At 43.2% G+C, this 14,021-nt stretch overlaps 1 protein-coding gene across 3 annotated transcripts in view; it reads left to right on the top strand.

Annotated features, from left to right (window-relative positions):
• The window catches only part of MYPN (myopalladin), a 111,651-nt gene that overhangs the window by 95,074 nt on the left and 2,556 nt on the right, over positions 1–14,021 (top strand). For all 3 annotated transcript variants that reach the window (XM_002820892.6, XM_024254243.3, XM_024254241.3), the window contains 6 exons: positions 299–448; positions 1,381–1,463; positions 3,276–3,402; positions 5,295–5,502; positions 7,773–7,938; positions 12,681–12,814. In XM_002820892.6, coding sequence (XP_002820938.3) covers positions 299–448; positions 1,381–1,463; positions 3,276–3,402; positions 5,295–5,502; positions 7,773–7,938; positions 12,681–12,814 — 868 coding nt within the window. The remainder of the gene's footprint in view (positions 1–298; positions 449–1,380; positions 1,464–3,275; positions 3,403–5,294; positions 5,503–7,772; positions 7,939–12,680; positions 12,815–14,021) is intronic.

Raw genomic sequence — 14,021 nt, 5'->3', positions numbered from 1 at the left:
TTTAAAACTATGTGTGAAGTACAAGAAAAATAGTCAAAAGCTTCATCTTAGTCCTAAATTATATTGGATTCTTGACTTAAATAATATAATATTTAATATTAAATAGTATTATATAGGTACAAGTGGAGGGGCATATTATACAGACATTTTTAATATGTTTTATAACTTTTTTTCAAGTGCTTCATAAAGTATGCTCACTTAAAAGATGGCAGTTGGCCCTTTCCTCACCCCAGACCCTAGTTCATTAACCTCTAAAGATAAACAATACAGTGTACATCTTGATAATTTTTCATTTCAGGTTTACTGGTTCAAAGATGGGAAGCAGATTTCTAAGAGAAATGAGCACTGCAAAATGAGGCGAGAAGGAGATGGGACATGTTCTCTGCACATTGAATCCACCACCAGTGATGACGATGGCAACTACACCATCATGGCAGCCAACCCCCAGGTGGAGACGCAGGGTTCTGCGCTGTGCTGCACTCTGAGGAAGGAGCGGTTGATGTCATTGTGAATGAGACCTTGAGAAGTGCGAGTTACTAAGGATTGCTGAGGAAAATGAATGAGAAGCATTGTGATTTTGTGTAACTAGGGCACAGCATCACAACTTAAAGGACTAGTTAGCCACTGACGGGTCACTCAGTCCTTCAGCCTTTGTCAAGGGACATTAGTACTATTTTTTCACTATGTATACCTTGCAGACTTCTTGAACTAAATCTTGTGTTTCTCAACACATTGATTCTCTTGAAGAGTCAATAAATCATTATATCAATCATTCTATCAAGAATGATCTGTCATTTTTGTTCTTTAGTGAATAGGCAAATTACCTTGCAAAGGTTTGTGAATATCCCTCAAACTCATAATGTCCACATTTTGGGATTGTTTTGTTTTTTAAACTTGGAAAGCCATAATCATCCACTTTCCTTTTCTGAATAAAGCCAAATCTTAAAACTCCCCTAAAAGATGTGGCAGAATAAACATCTTCAATTACTATTTGAATAGGAAGTACAGAACCATAACAGCCATTCCTATTGAAATGTTAGTTCTGAAGAATCTCTGTTGAGGAACGTATGAAAATATTTGGCCATGCTTTCTAAATTTTGACTGAAAATAAAATACATAAGAATTCAAATTTCTTTTTACCTTTGTGCTGTTCATATCTCAGTTTAAAAATGAAAGTCCTTACCATACTCTTAAAAATCTCTCCCCCTGGAATATTACCAATGATTTAAGAAATCATATTTTATTGTTTTTATTCCTCTCCCCCAAAGAAAAACTCATAATAGCCAAAATTTCACAATGTTCTGGTCCAGAAAATTTTATGTAAGTTGAAAAAATGTGAGATTCTTCTTATTTTAATCTTGTTCATTTTCTGTTTGTCAGGGGAGAATCAGCTGTTCTGGCCACTTGATGGTACAAAGTTTGCCCATTCGCAGTCGACTAACTTCTGCTGGTCAGTCTCACAGGTAAAGACAATAAGAATTCCCCTTTTCTAGGCCCTTCCCAAGCACCTGCCCACTATCATGAGCACCGAAGTACTAGATCCACAAATTCTTAATTAAAGGTAGTCCTTCACTTGCAGCACTAGCATCACCTGGGAGTTGGTTGGAAATGCAGAATCCCAGGCCCCACTCCGAATCTACTGACTCAGAATCTGCATTTTAACAGAATTCCCAGGTGATTCACAAACATAGTAAAGTTTAACAAGCACTAGTCTCCGGGTTTTTTTTTTTTTTAAGTTTGATTTTTATTTTTTAGAGAGGGTCTCACTTTGTTGCCCAGGCTGGAGTGCAGTTGTGTGATCATAGCTCACTGCAACCTCAAATTCATGAGCTCAAGCCATCTTCCCACCTCAGCCTCCCAAGTAGCTGAGACTACAGACGCATGCCACCATGCTGGCTCAATTTTTCTGTGTGTGTGTGTAGAGACAGGTGTCTCACTATGTTGCCCAGGTTTGTCTCACACTCCTGGCCTCAAGCAATCCTCCCGCCTTGGCCTCCCAAAGTGCTAGGATTACAGGCATGAGCCACCACTCCCAACCTGGCATGCTTTTAATAGTTCAAAATTTGTAACCATCAGTAGCACCTGCACACATAATACATAAATCAGACCCGTTGAAGTAAGTTACCATCTTTCGTTTCATAAAACAGAAACCTTTAATGATTGAATATATATTGATGGCATGTTTTTGTTGTTGTCTCCAATACAACAACTGGTTTTCTTCCTCTCTGATTTTACTAACCACTAAGAAGAAAGAGCCTGGCTTTCCATCTGAATCTTACGGTGCCACAAAGTGTTAGCAAAGCATTCTATAGCTGCTGACACAGACGAATTAAATGTGACTTACCAAAGGAACAAAAATAGTGACCCATGTTTCAGATACAGTATTTCACCACCGTTGCAACTATGCCTTCTTCTTCTTTTTCTTTTTTTTTTTTTCTGAGATGGGATCTCACTCTGTCACCCAGGCTAGAATGCAGTGGTGGGATCTCAGTTCACTGCAACCTCCACCTTCTGGGCTCAAGTGATCCTCCCACCTCAGCCTTCCAAGTAATTGGGACCACAGGTGTGCACCACCATGCCCGGCTAATTTTTGTATTTTTTTGTAGAGACGGGGTTTCACCACGTTGCCCAGGCTGGTTTCAAACTCCTGAGCTCAAGCAATCAACCTGGTTCAGCCTCCCAAAGTGCTAGGATTACAGGCTTGAGCCACCACACCTGGCCCCCTCTCCCTTTGCCTCCTCCTCCTCCTTTTTCAAAAACAGCTGTTACCATTAGTCAGTCTTATCCAGTTTAAGTTCACAGTCATCTTTAATGGTCTGCCATAATTTATAGCCAGGTTAAATTTTATTACTCAAAGACACAGGGATTGCAGCTGCCTTGCTCTGGGTAATAAACAGGACTTCTCTTTTGGCTCTCGTCTGAGGTTCAGACTGAATACTAATCTATTTGTTTATTTTGATGGCTTTTGAATAACTGGTCGAACTCATAGCAAGGGGAGCTGAGCCCACTTAACCCAGAATGACAGAAAGAAGCTAAGCCTGTTTGTTTGATTGCAGATCTCACAAGACAATCCCACAGTGTATGAGATACTTACCACTTTGTGTTTTACATCAGCTCCACACCATTATTTATTGTTTATGGTCCAGGCTCCCCTTCCCCACTTCAAAAAAAAAAAAATCTGTTCTCTAGGTCCTGTAGCCATGCCTAAATGCCTATTATCATAAGTTTGTAAATTTATTTCTGTGTTTAATATCTGAACATGCTTGTTGTTACAGGGGAAGATCCCGAGCGCAAGAAAGAGACAAAGAGCCCCTACAGGAACGCTTTTTCCGACCACATTTCCTGCAGGCTCCTGGGGATATGGTAGCTCATGAGGGGCGCCTCTGTCGGCTGGACTGTAAGGTAGACTCCAGCACCCATGCTTGGTTCCAGATCTGTTCATATTTTGTATTTGTTTGCATTCATTTTTGTTTGTATTTGTTTTGTGGGTTTTTTTTTTCTTTCAGGAAAGATGAGATGGGGAAGGGAGACAGATCACTTTTTTTTTATCATAAGGCTTGTTTGGTATTTAATGTCAGATGAAATTATTTTATGAAATTTTTGAATCTTTATATATTAATAAAAATTACATTGGTATTATATCAAGTTAACTGAATTTTTAGAAGACAACCAAAGAGGTGATACACAGTAGTTCCCCCTTATCTGAGGGGCACGCGTTCCAAGCCCCGCAGTGAATGCCTGAAACTTTAGGTAAGTACTGAGCCCTACATATACTATTTTTTTAAAGTTGATAACAAAGACAGCTACTAAGTATCTAATGGGCAGGTAGCATAGACAGTGTGAACACGGTGGGCAAATGGGTGATTCATACTCTGGGTAGGATGGAGTAAGACGGCATGAGATTTCATCATGTACTCAGAACGAAACACAGCTGAAAACTTAGAAACTTTATTTCTGAAATTTTTCATTTAATATTGTCAGACTGTGGTTGACCTCAGGTAACTGAAACTTTAGATAAAAGGAGGACTACTATAATTCAGACGTTTGCGTCTAAGCCTTTTAAGAATTCTAGAATGCTATGGAAGATTTAGATACAAGTCTTTTCATATGGTGTCTGGAAAGCCTTTATTACTATAAAGCCATATGGTGTGATTTTCACATCCTTGAAGTGATTGTTGGATGTGTGGCCTTTGAAAATTTATAGACATGAAAATATGGCTCCAAGGTAGTGTATGAGAACAGAAGCTGATTTCTCATACTAATTAACCTCCATTATCTTTAGCTATTCTGCATTCTCATTTTTTGACCGGGCTCTAGTTGAGCAGCTTGGATATCTCTCAGAATGAAGAGAAGCTTACGTCACCCTTTCTGCCCATAGATGCAGAATGCTATGGAAGACTTAGATGCAAATTAGTCAAAACTTGAGGTTAAGCATTCATAAAGGGTCCACTTCTATCTGTGGTTCTTCTTCTCTCTGTGGCTGCCTAAATAATATTTGGATTGATTGCTACATCCCCCTCCCTAAACTCTGAAAGATTCCCATGCCTGGGTCCCATCCCCAGAGATTCTGACTTATGGTAAATGGGCACCAGGATTTTTAAACACCTCGCACATGATTGTAATACACAGCAAGATTCGAGAACTCTGGTTTAATATCTGGCCTTTCATCATCCTCAGCAAACTAACACAGGAACAGAAAACCAAACACCACATGTTCTCACTCATAAGTGGGAGTTGAACACTGAGAACACGTGGACACAGAGAGGGGGGCATACCATGCCCTGTTGGGGGGGTGGGAGGGGTGAGGGGAGGGAACTTAGAGGACAGGTCAATAGGTGCAGCAAACCACCATGGTACACGTATACCTATGTAACAAACCTGCATGTTCTGCACGAGTATCCTGTGTTTTTTTTGTTTTCGTTTTTTTTAGAAAAAAAAATCTGCCTTTTCTCTTGGCTATTAGGTATGTAAGCAGTATATTGTCTCTGAAATTGATGCTGCAGGCCTATTATATCTATCTATTTCACTTTTTTAATTCTTATTTATTCCAATCTAGAGTATAATCAAATAGGTTAACCATGACCTCAACTGTGATCAAAGTACCATACAGTTCAAATTCATACAGCCATTTATTCAGACCCTTCTTTTCTCTCGATGCCCCTACAGAGCGGTTTCTCATCACTCCATGTTTTCTCTCACTGTCTGTTTGGTGCCAAGCAAGGATAAAGAATTCAGCCATCAAATAAATGTGCCTGTCATCAGTCATTTGCCTCAGCTGTCCTGTTGTTTATTAGGTGAGTGGTTTACCGCCTCCGGAGCTGACATGGCTACTCAATGGCCAACCTGTGCTACCAGATGCCTCCCACAAGATGCTGGTCAGGGAGACCGGAGTCCACTCTCTGCTCATTGACCCGCTCACTCAGCGCGACGCAGGGACCTATACGTGCATCGCTACCAACAAAACCGGGCAGAATTCTTTTAGTCTGGAGCTCTCTGTAGTAGGTAAGGTTTGCTTCTGGGACCCCTAAACACAACTTCCTCCAAAGTCATTACCCAAATAGACAGAGCCTCTGCCAGAATTCCTTCATCCTTTGCCCTACTAACTCCAATCTCAGTTTCCCCTTCACTGTGGTAGGGGCGGTATTTCCCACAGCACTTTCAAAAACATGCCAGTAATCTAAAATCATAATATGACACCATGTGCATAATACCCATTAAATAAATGAGAGCCATTGTAATCATCAATCAATCAATCGATCAATTAGCTGTCACTAAATTCCAGTTATTTGCCCTGCAGTCCATCATTCCTGGAACATACCAGGCTCTTTGTCCTCCATCTAAGCTTTCATGCCCTTGCGCCAATGATCCCTCTACCTGGATGTCCTTTTCTGCCTGGCAACCTCCTACTCATTCTGTAAGACCTAACTGAAATGTCACCGCCAGGTACAGTGGATCCACCAGGCACAACTACCCCTTCCCAGCCTAACAACCATAAAGTGTTTCCACAGCACTCAGGAAAGGAGAGATTCACAGAGCAGGTAGGGCCTTCTGTGTAACTGTTCATTATTTGCCTCCCTGAAGAGATGCTGAGCTCCTGAGTTCAAAGACTGTGGCTCATCTTGCGCATCTCCAGTGCCTGTCTCTCTTCTGCGTATCTCAGTGCCTGGAACATGGAAGGTGCCCAAGAAATATTGAATCAATGTCTAAACAAATGAAACATTATATTCTTAGATGATGTGAACAAAACACTGTAATGCCTATATATAAGGACAACAAGACATTGTCATCTGGGAGGTGCCAGCCCTGCAGAGCAGTAGTCCAACCAGAAGTAAATGTCAGAATGCAGGAATTCTGGTGCTGGGCTTCCTCCTACTCTCAGTGTGGCCTTTAAGAAAATCAGGGTGTGGGGCGCAGTGGCTCACGCCTGTAATCCCAACATTTTGGGAGGCTGAGGCGGGCGGATCACCTGAGGTTAGGAGTTCAAGACCAGCCTGGCCAACATGGTGAAACCCCATCTCTACTACAAATACAAAAATTAGCCAGGTGTGGTAGTGCACACCTGTAATCCCAGCTACTAGGGAGGCTGAGGCGGGAGAATCGCTTGAACCCAGGAGGCGGAGGTTGCAGTCAGCCAAGATTGCACCACTGCACTCCAGCCTGGGTGACACAGCAAGACTCCATCTCAAAAAAAAAAAGAAGAAAATCAGGGTGGCTTCAGCATGCTAATCCTCTCTCTAGGCTAGTGGCAGTTTCCCCTGTATATCTTTTTCCTTCCCTCACTTTTAATTTCTTCTCACCAATAAAATAGGAAAAACTAATTCTGCAAGAATACGTTGATTTCAGGCTTTTACCTTTATTCCACTATTTTGCTAAAAAATATTGACCTTGGAACCCTAAGACATGAGGTACCTTTACCTAAATTTGTCCTGGCCAAATCTCTAAAAGCCTCCTTGGGAAGCACAGTCTTGTGTGTGTGTGTGTTTTAGATAGTATTATTCTGTAGGTGTCAGATTTTTGTGGAAAAACTAGTATGTCTTCTACAAAATAAAACTCCTCCCCCAAAAATCTGTTTTAGTAAATAGAATATATGATTTCTCAAAATCTACTGTTGAGATATAAAAGAAATTCCTTTAATTCCACCATTCCTGGCATTTGCATCCCATGCGTATGACCCAGATCCTCAAGTATTGCCTCTCGTGGGATGTGCAGAGATGGTTGCCCCATTTCTTTCTGTTTTTTAAACCATTTATGAAGCTTTTATCAAGGCAGCGATCCTCACTAAGAGACCTGAGGAGTGTTCTGACCAGGAGGTAAGGTGGGTGCATGCCCACTCTGCTAAATTCCAGAACTGTGGTGACTGTGAGGCATGAACCTCAAAGTACTTACTATTCAAATAAGAATGACCCTTCTCCACCAGGCGCAGTGGCTCACGCCTGTAATCCCAGCACTTTGGGAGGCCAAGGTGGGTGGGTCACCTGAGGCCAGGAGTTCGAGATCAGCCTGGCCAACATGACGAAACCCCGTCTCTCCTAAAATGACAAAAATTAGCCAGGCTTGGTGGTGCACGCCTGTAGTCCCAGCTACTCGGGAGACTGAGGCAGGTGAATCACCTGAACCTGGCAGGGGAGGGGCGCAGGCAGAGGTTGTAGTGAGCTGAGATCTTGCCACTTCACTCCAGCCTGGGTGACAGAGCAAGACTCTGTCTCAAAACAAAAAAACAAAAATAGAAAACAAAACAGAAAAAGAAAAAGAATGACCCTTCTCTTGCTCAGCCAAAGAGGTGAAGAAAGCACCTGTGATCCTGGAGAAACTACAGAACTGCGGCGTTCCCGAAGGCCACCCCGTGAGACTGGAGTGCCGCGTGATAGGCATGCCCCCACCTGTGTTCTACTGGAAGAAAGACAATGAGACCATCCCTTTCACCAGAGAGAGGATCAGGTACAGCAGCCACCACATCCAGAGGGACTCCCACTCTCAGTGGGGCTTGTTGCGCCACCCAAATAAGTCTGCTGCTATTTGAGTTTGGCTTATTTCATTTAGAATAATGCATTTGTGTTTCATCGATATTATTGTGTGTATTAAGAATGTATTCCTGGCCAGGCACAGTGGCTTATGCCCGTAATCCCAGCACTTTGGGAGGCCAAGGCGGGTGGATCACGAGGTCAGGAGATCGAGACCATCCTGGCTGACATAGTGAAACCCCGTCTTTACTAAAAAATACAAAAAATTAGCCAGGCGTGGTGGTGGGCGCCTGTAGTCCCAGCTACTCAGGAGGCTGAGGCAGGAGAATGGCTTGAACCTGGGAGGCGGAACTTGCAGTGAGCTGAGATTGCGCCACTGCACTCCAGCCTGGGTGACAGAGTGAGACTCCGCCTCAAAAAAGAAAAAGAAAAAAAAAAGTACAAGGAATTTATGGAAGATTTTGCAAATTTTTTGTCTCATGTCTTCAATTATATCAGGACCCAGAAAAGCTCTTTGAAGTAAAAAAGCTAAAACAAAATGAAACATCAAGGCAGTTATACTCCTTTTCCATCCATCACTAAATGATTGTTTTTAAAGTAAGCTTAAGGATACAGTTTCTTAAACTGGGTACTTTGCTTAATCTTCCCTAACCAACTTAGGGAAATGGCAATTTCTTTGCCATTTTGGTTTTATACCACAAGGGGACAAGTAAGCAAAGGTTGCTTCTGTACAAAACTTTCTACTGAGAATTATTTCGCCACAGTAAATGGAAATTTCCCCAGAGAATGTTGTAGCTGTTGGGTTTTAAAGAATTTTGTCATCTAAAATATGTGTGTGTATTGTGTGTGTTGGGGTTGTGGGGGTGTGGGGGTGTGTATTTTTCTACAGTAAAACTTAAGCAAGAACAGAGAATAGTCTTGGGTTAATGCTCCAATCTAACAACGCAATATGTTAAACTAGATTAAACTATATACTCTAAGTAAACTGAGGGTCTACAATTTTAAATATGGTTTTATTGGGCAAAAACAAAATCAATGTCTGGAAAGTTCATTCCCAGTCGAGGCTGACTGCTGGGACTGGGTGATTGCTCAGTCCTGGACTCTGAGGACCAGCTCAGTTTAGTCACCACTTCCTGGGGAAGGCAGTGGCAGGGGAGGGAGGAGGAGTGACTGAGATGCTGCCGTGGGGAAAGCCTAAGACTCAGAGACCGCTGCCCACTCACTGCCCATTCATCTTTCCCCTGCCTTTAGTGAAAAGATGCCTGTCATTTTAATGTAAGCATAGGACATTCTGGCTGGGCACAGTGGCTCATGCCTGTAATCCCAACATTTTGGGAGGCCAAGGCAGGATTGCTTGAGACCAGGAGTTCAAGACCAGCCTGGGCAACATAGCAAGACCCCATCTCTAAAAAAAAAAAATTAATTGTCTGGGCATGGTGGCACACACCTGTAGTCCCAGCTACTCAGGAGGCTGAGGAGGGAGGATTGCTTGAGCTCAGGATTTGAAGGCTGCAGTGAGCCATGATCATGCCATTGTACTCCAGCCTGGGGACAAGCAAAACCCAGTCTCAAAAGAAAAAAAGAATAGGATATTTTGATACTTTAAAGTCATAGTGATTGGCTTCTGAAAACCACACACCTAGGAACATCTGAATGGTCCTAAAATGCACACGCACACACACGCACACACACATACAGAGAGAGAGAGAGAGATACAGTTGCTCCTCAACTTACGATGGACTTATCTGGATGTAACCCCATCATAAATTGAGGAGCATACGGAATGCAAGCATCCTAAGTCAGGAACTGCCTGTATATCACTGTGATTATAACTGTGTTGTAAGTATTTACGGTTTTCATGTCTCTGCCTTCTCTCACCTATATACCTCTGCTCAGGACATTCCTTCTTTGGGAACTCTCTTCGCCGCCTTCTCTACCTCCACGCTGCAGCCCACCTCCCTAATGTCTGTTAGCCCTTAATACTCACCTCAAACATCATCTTTCTAAGGAAGAGCAGCGCCCCTGCTTCCTCCCCGGCTTGGTCCATGACTGAGTTGATGTTCTTCTACCAGCAACTGTTGCACATAGTCACAATTGTTAGTACTAATGGTTTCATTCTCTCTCCCACAACTAGACTGTGAGCATCTTGAGGGAAGAGACCACATCTTCTTTGTTTTCATATGTCCTGACTCTTCACAACACCCAATGCCTTTCACCTAGTAGCATATTATGTAAGATGAAGGAATTACAAACAAATGCATGAATTTCCACTGCTATTGCCTCACCTCACTAAACTACAGCAATAGCACCCTAATGTGTCTCTCTGCGGCCAGGCTCAAGCCCTATTCAATACCCCTCCTCACCACTGTGAGGATGATCTTTTAAGAATGCAAACTGACCGGGCACAGTGGCTTACACCTGTAATCCCAGCACTTTGGGAGGCCAAGGCAGGTGGATCACTTTTGGTCAGGAGTTGGAGAACAGCCTGACCAACATGGCAAAACCCCGTCTCTACTAAAAATACAAAAACTAGCCAGGCATGGTGGCATGTGCCTGTAATCCCAGCTACTTGGGAGGCTGAGGCAGGAGAATCACTTGAACCTGGGAGGTGGAGGTTGCACTGAGCTGAGATCACATCACTGCACTCCAGGCTGGGCCACAGAGTGAGACTCCGTCTCAAAAAAAAAAAAAAAAAAAGAATACAAACTGATTATATCAGCTCTTGCTTAAAATATATCATTAGTTTCCCATAATCTGAGAGGAAGGATCCCATCCCTTTACCATGGTGCACGTGACCCTCTCCCCTGCCTTCTTCCCCGTCCCCTCACTTGCCAGTACCCCGTGTGCACTCCCACCCCAGCTGTAAGGAATATGCCATGCTCCCTCCCACACCACCACGCCTTTGTGCAGGCTATTCCACCACCTGGAACAGCCACATCCCACCCTCCCTGTGAGTTTCCACTCGACCTTTGAGACTGAGCTGGAGCACATCTTCTGGGAAGTTTTCCCACCCTTGAATTGGCTACATTATATTTCAGTGCTTAAGAAATAGATTTTTAAAGTAATCTCATCTTAGTCATCTCAGGTCTTTCTACAGTGTTACGTTTTTCTGTGCGCCTCACCTCACATATGCTGGTGCTTCTGAACATCCAGTATCTTCAGGCCTCCTCCTTGATGCCTGCGGCTTCCCAGAATAACCTTTTCCCCTCTGTCTTCCCCAGGCATCTTTCCCACGACATTACTCTAGCATTTGTTGCATTCTATTTATCTTTATTTCTACTTATTTATCCTTTATTTATTTATTTTCCATAAACTTAGGGATCCTTCTAGAGAAGGAATTTCTTTGGCCGGGTGTGGTGGCTCACACCCGTAATCCCAGAACTTTGGGAGGCCGAGGCGGGTGGATCACCTGAGGTCAGGAGTTCGAGACCAGCCTAGCTAACACGGAGAAACCCCATTTCTACCAAAAAAAAAAACAAAAAAATTAGGCAGGTATGGTGGCAGGCATCTGTAATCCCAGCTACTTGGAAAGCTGAGGCACAAGAGTCTCTTGAACGTGGGAGGGGGAGGGTGCAGTGAGCTGAGATCACACCACTGCATTCCAGCCTGGGCAACAGAGCAAGACTCTGTCTCAAAAAAAAGAGAAGGAATTTTTGTCCTGTTCATCTTTACACCCTCAGCACCCAAGGCAGTAGCACCTAGCATTTTCCCCAACATAGTATTCGGTAAGTGTTTACTAAAGAAATATATCAAAGAATGAATGGATTAATTAATTAACTAATGAGAAGGTAAAGGTAGCCAATGTGTTAGTGTAGTGAAATTGTGGTGGATATTTTATTACTTTATTCTTGTCATACTTGTTATTAATTGATTTATTCTTGTTTATTCTTATTACTTTATAAATTCTTAGACATAATAACTTTCAATGAAAGGTAAACACTTATTCATCCTTTGAGCTCAGGAAGCCGTTGCTGTGGCCCCTACTGTGCAAATGAGCTGTGGCAGCCCCAGAGGAGAGCTTGGAACTATGAGTGATAAGAGGGCCAGGCCAACAAGGGGTGTAGGGAACATGTGGCCCTATGGTTTTTGATCCACGGCTGCATATTGGAATCACTGGGGAGTTTCCAAAAATCCTAATGCTTGGATCCCAGCCTTTGATTCTGATATAATTACCTGGGATGTGGCCTGGGATTCCAATATGCTGTCAAGGTGAAAAACTGTGGATGTGGAGAAAAACAGAAGGAAACAGCAGGCTGGTTTCCTCCTAAACCTCATGAAGCTGGAAGCTGCATGAGCCCGACTGGTTACATTAGGAAATGCCATCTATGCTGCCAGTCCATCCACCCGCTAGCTCTATTTTGTCCTGCTTTCCCTGTTCATCCCAGAGCGTCCTAACAAAGTTATCGATGAAATGTCCAACCTTGTTTGGAAAAGAGATCTTTCTGAACTTTGGTTGTGAAAAGTGGGGGTTCTGCTGGTGGGGAGCGCAACTTCAGTGGACTTGCAGCAGCGGGGAGGGCAAGAGCAGGTCTCAGCCCCAGCTGCCCCCTCCTCCTAGCATGATTAAGCTCACTGCTGCTCTTCTGGGACGTCTTCCACCTCAAATTTGTCTTGATGTCTGCCTTAAGCTGAGTTCCCCCTTCTTGCTGGAACCCTAAATTTGACAAAGGCACTTCCGCCCCCAGATAAAATATAGGTATATTCTCTCTTTTTCTCCAGTATGCACCAGGACACAACAGGGTATGCCTGCCTTCTCATTCAGCCAGCCAAGAAATCAGATGCTGGATGGTACACGTTGTCAGCCAAGAACGAAGCTGGCATCGTGTCATGCACTGCCAGGCTGGATATATACGGTAAGTGTAATGCTGTCAGTTGAACATCTGTATGCAACTGACAGCTTAAAAATTTTTTTTAAAGATAAGTGGGTCGGGCAAGGTGGCTCACGCCTGTAATCCCAGCACTTTGGGAGGCCTGTAATCCCAGCACTTTGGGAGGCCGAGGCAGGCAGATCACCTGAGGTCAGGAGTTCAAGACCAGCCTGGTCAACATGATGAAACTCCACCTCTACTAAAAATACAAAAATTAGCCAGGCATGGTGGCACACGCCTGTAATCCCAACTACTCGGGCAGCTGAGACAGGAGAATTGCTTAAACCCAGGAGGCAGAGGTTGCAGTGACCCGAGATTGCACCACTACACTCCAGCCTGGGCAACAGAGCAAGACTTTGCCTCAAAATAAATAAATAAATATAGATGGAATATGTTTCCATAAATGAATTGGGTAGACTATACTATATTTTAGTGCTTAAGAGATAGATTTTAAAAGTCATCTCATCCTGGTTACCTCAGGGTGTTTGTACACTTTTACATTTTACTATGAGCTTCACCTTCTTCCAAGACAGGGCCTCTAATACCAAGAATTACAGCTAGTACAGAGTTTGCAAGTGCTTGTGCCTCTGAACATCCAATGTTTTCTTTCCATCTCCTTGCTGCCGCGGGCCACCCACTGGAACGTCTCACTGCCTGTGATGCCCTGGCAGAATTTTTGAAACTCCTTTCATTTATTCATTTAACAAATGTGTATTGCTCCAACCCCCCAATCAGACTTCTCTAATAATAGAGAGCTGTCCTAATAATAATAATATCAAGTGACATTTGTAGAATGACACATAGGCTCCCCTCTCTCATCCAAAGGCGGGATTCAAAGTGATACCTTTAAATCTCCCAGACCCATGAGATTATTATAATTGTTACCTTCATTTAACGCTGAAGATTACATGAGAGTAACAACATTGTACAGGCTGTCCCACCACCTGGAACAGCCCGCCCCACCCTCCCTGTGAGTTTCCACTCAACCTTTTAGACTGAGCTGGAGCACATCTTCTGGGAAGCTCCCCCACACTTGACTTGGCTGTGCTATATATTTAGTGGAAGACTCAGAGAGGTTAATGACTATAGCTAGGAAGCAAATCTAGGCCTTTGCATTGTTTCTTTGAACCACATTTCCAATTTTCAAAAGGATCTAAGAAATAAATTTTTATTTATGTATTTGTGTACTCAA

This window comes from Pongo abelii, chromosome 8, assembly GCF_028885655.2.
Source record: "Pongo abelii isolate AG06213 chromosome 8, NHGRI_mPonAbe1-v2.0_pri, whole genome shotgun sequence".
NCBI classification, from domain to species: domain Eukaryota; kingdom Metazoa; phylum Chordata; class Mammalia; order Primates; family Hominidae; genus Pongo; species Pongo abelii.
Note: the sequence above shows the minus strand (reverse complement) of the source record. Positions and strands in the feature narration are given on the sequence as shown.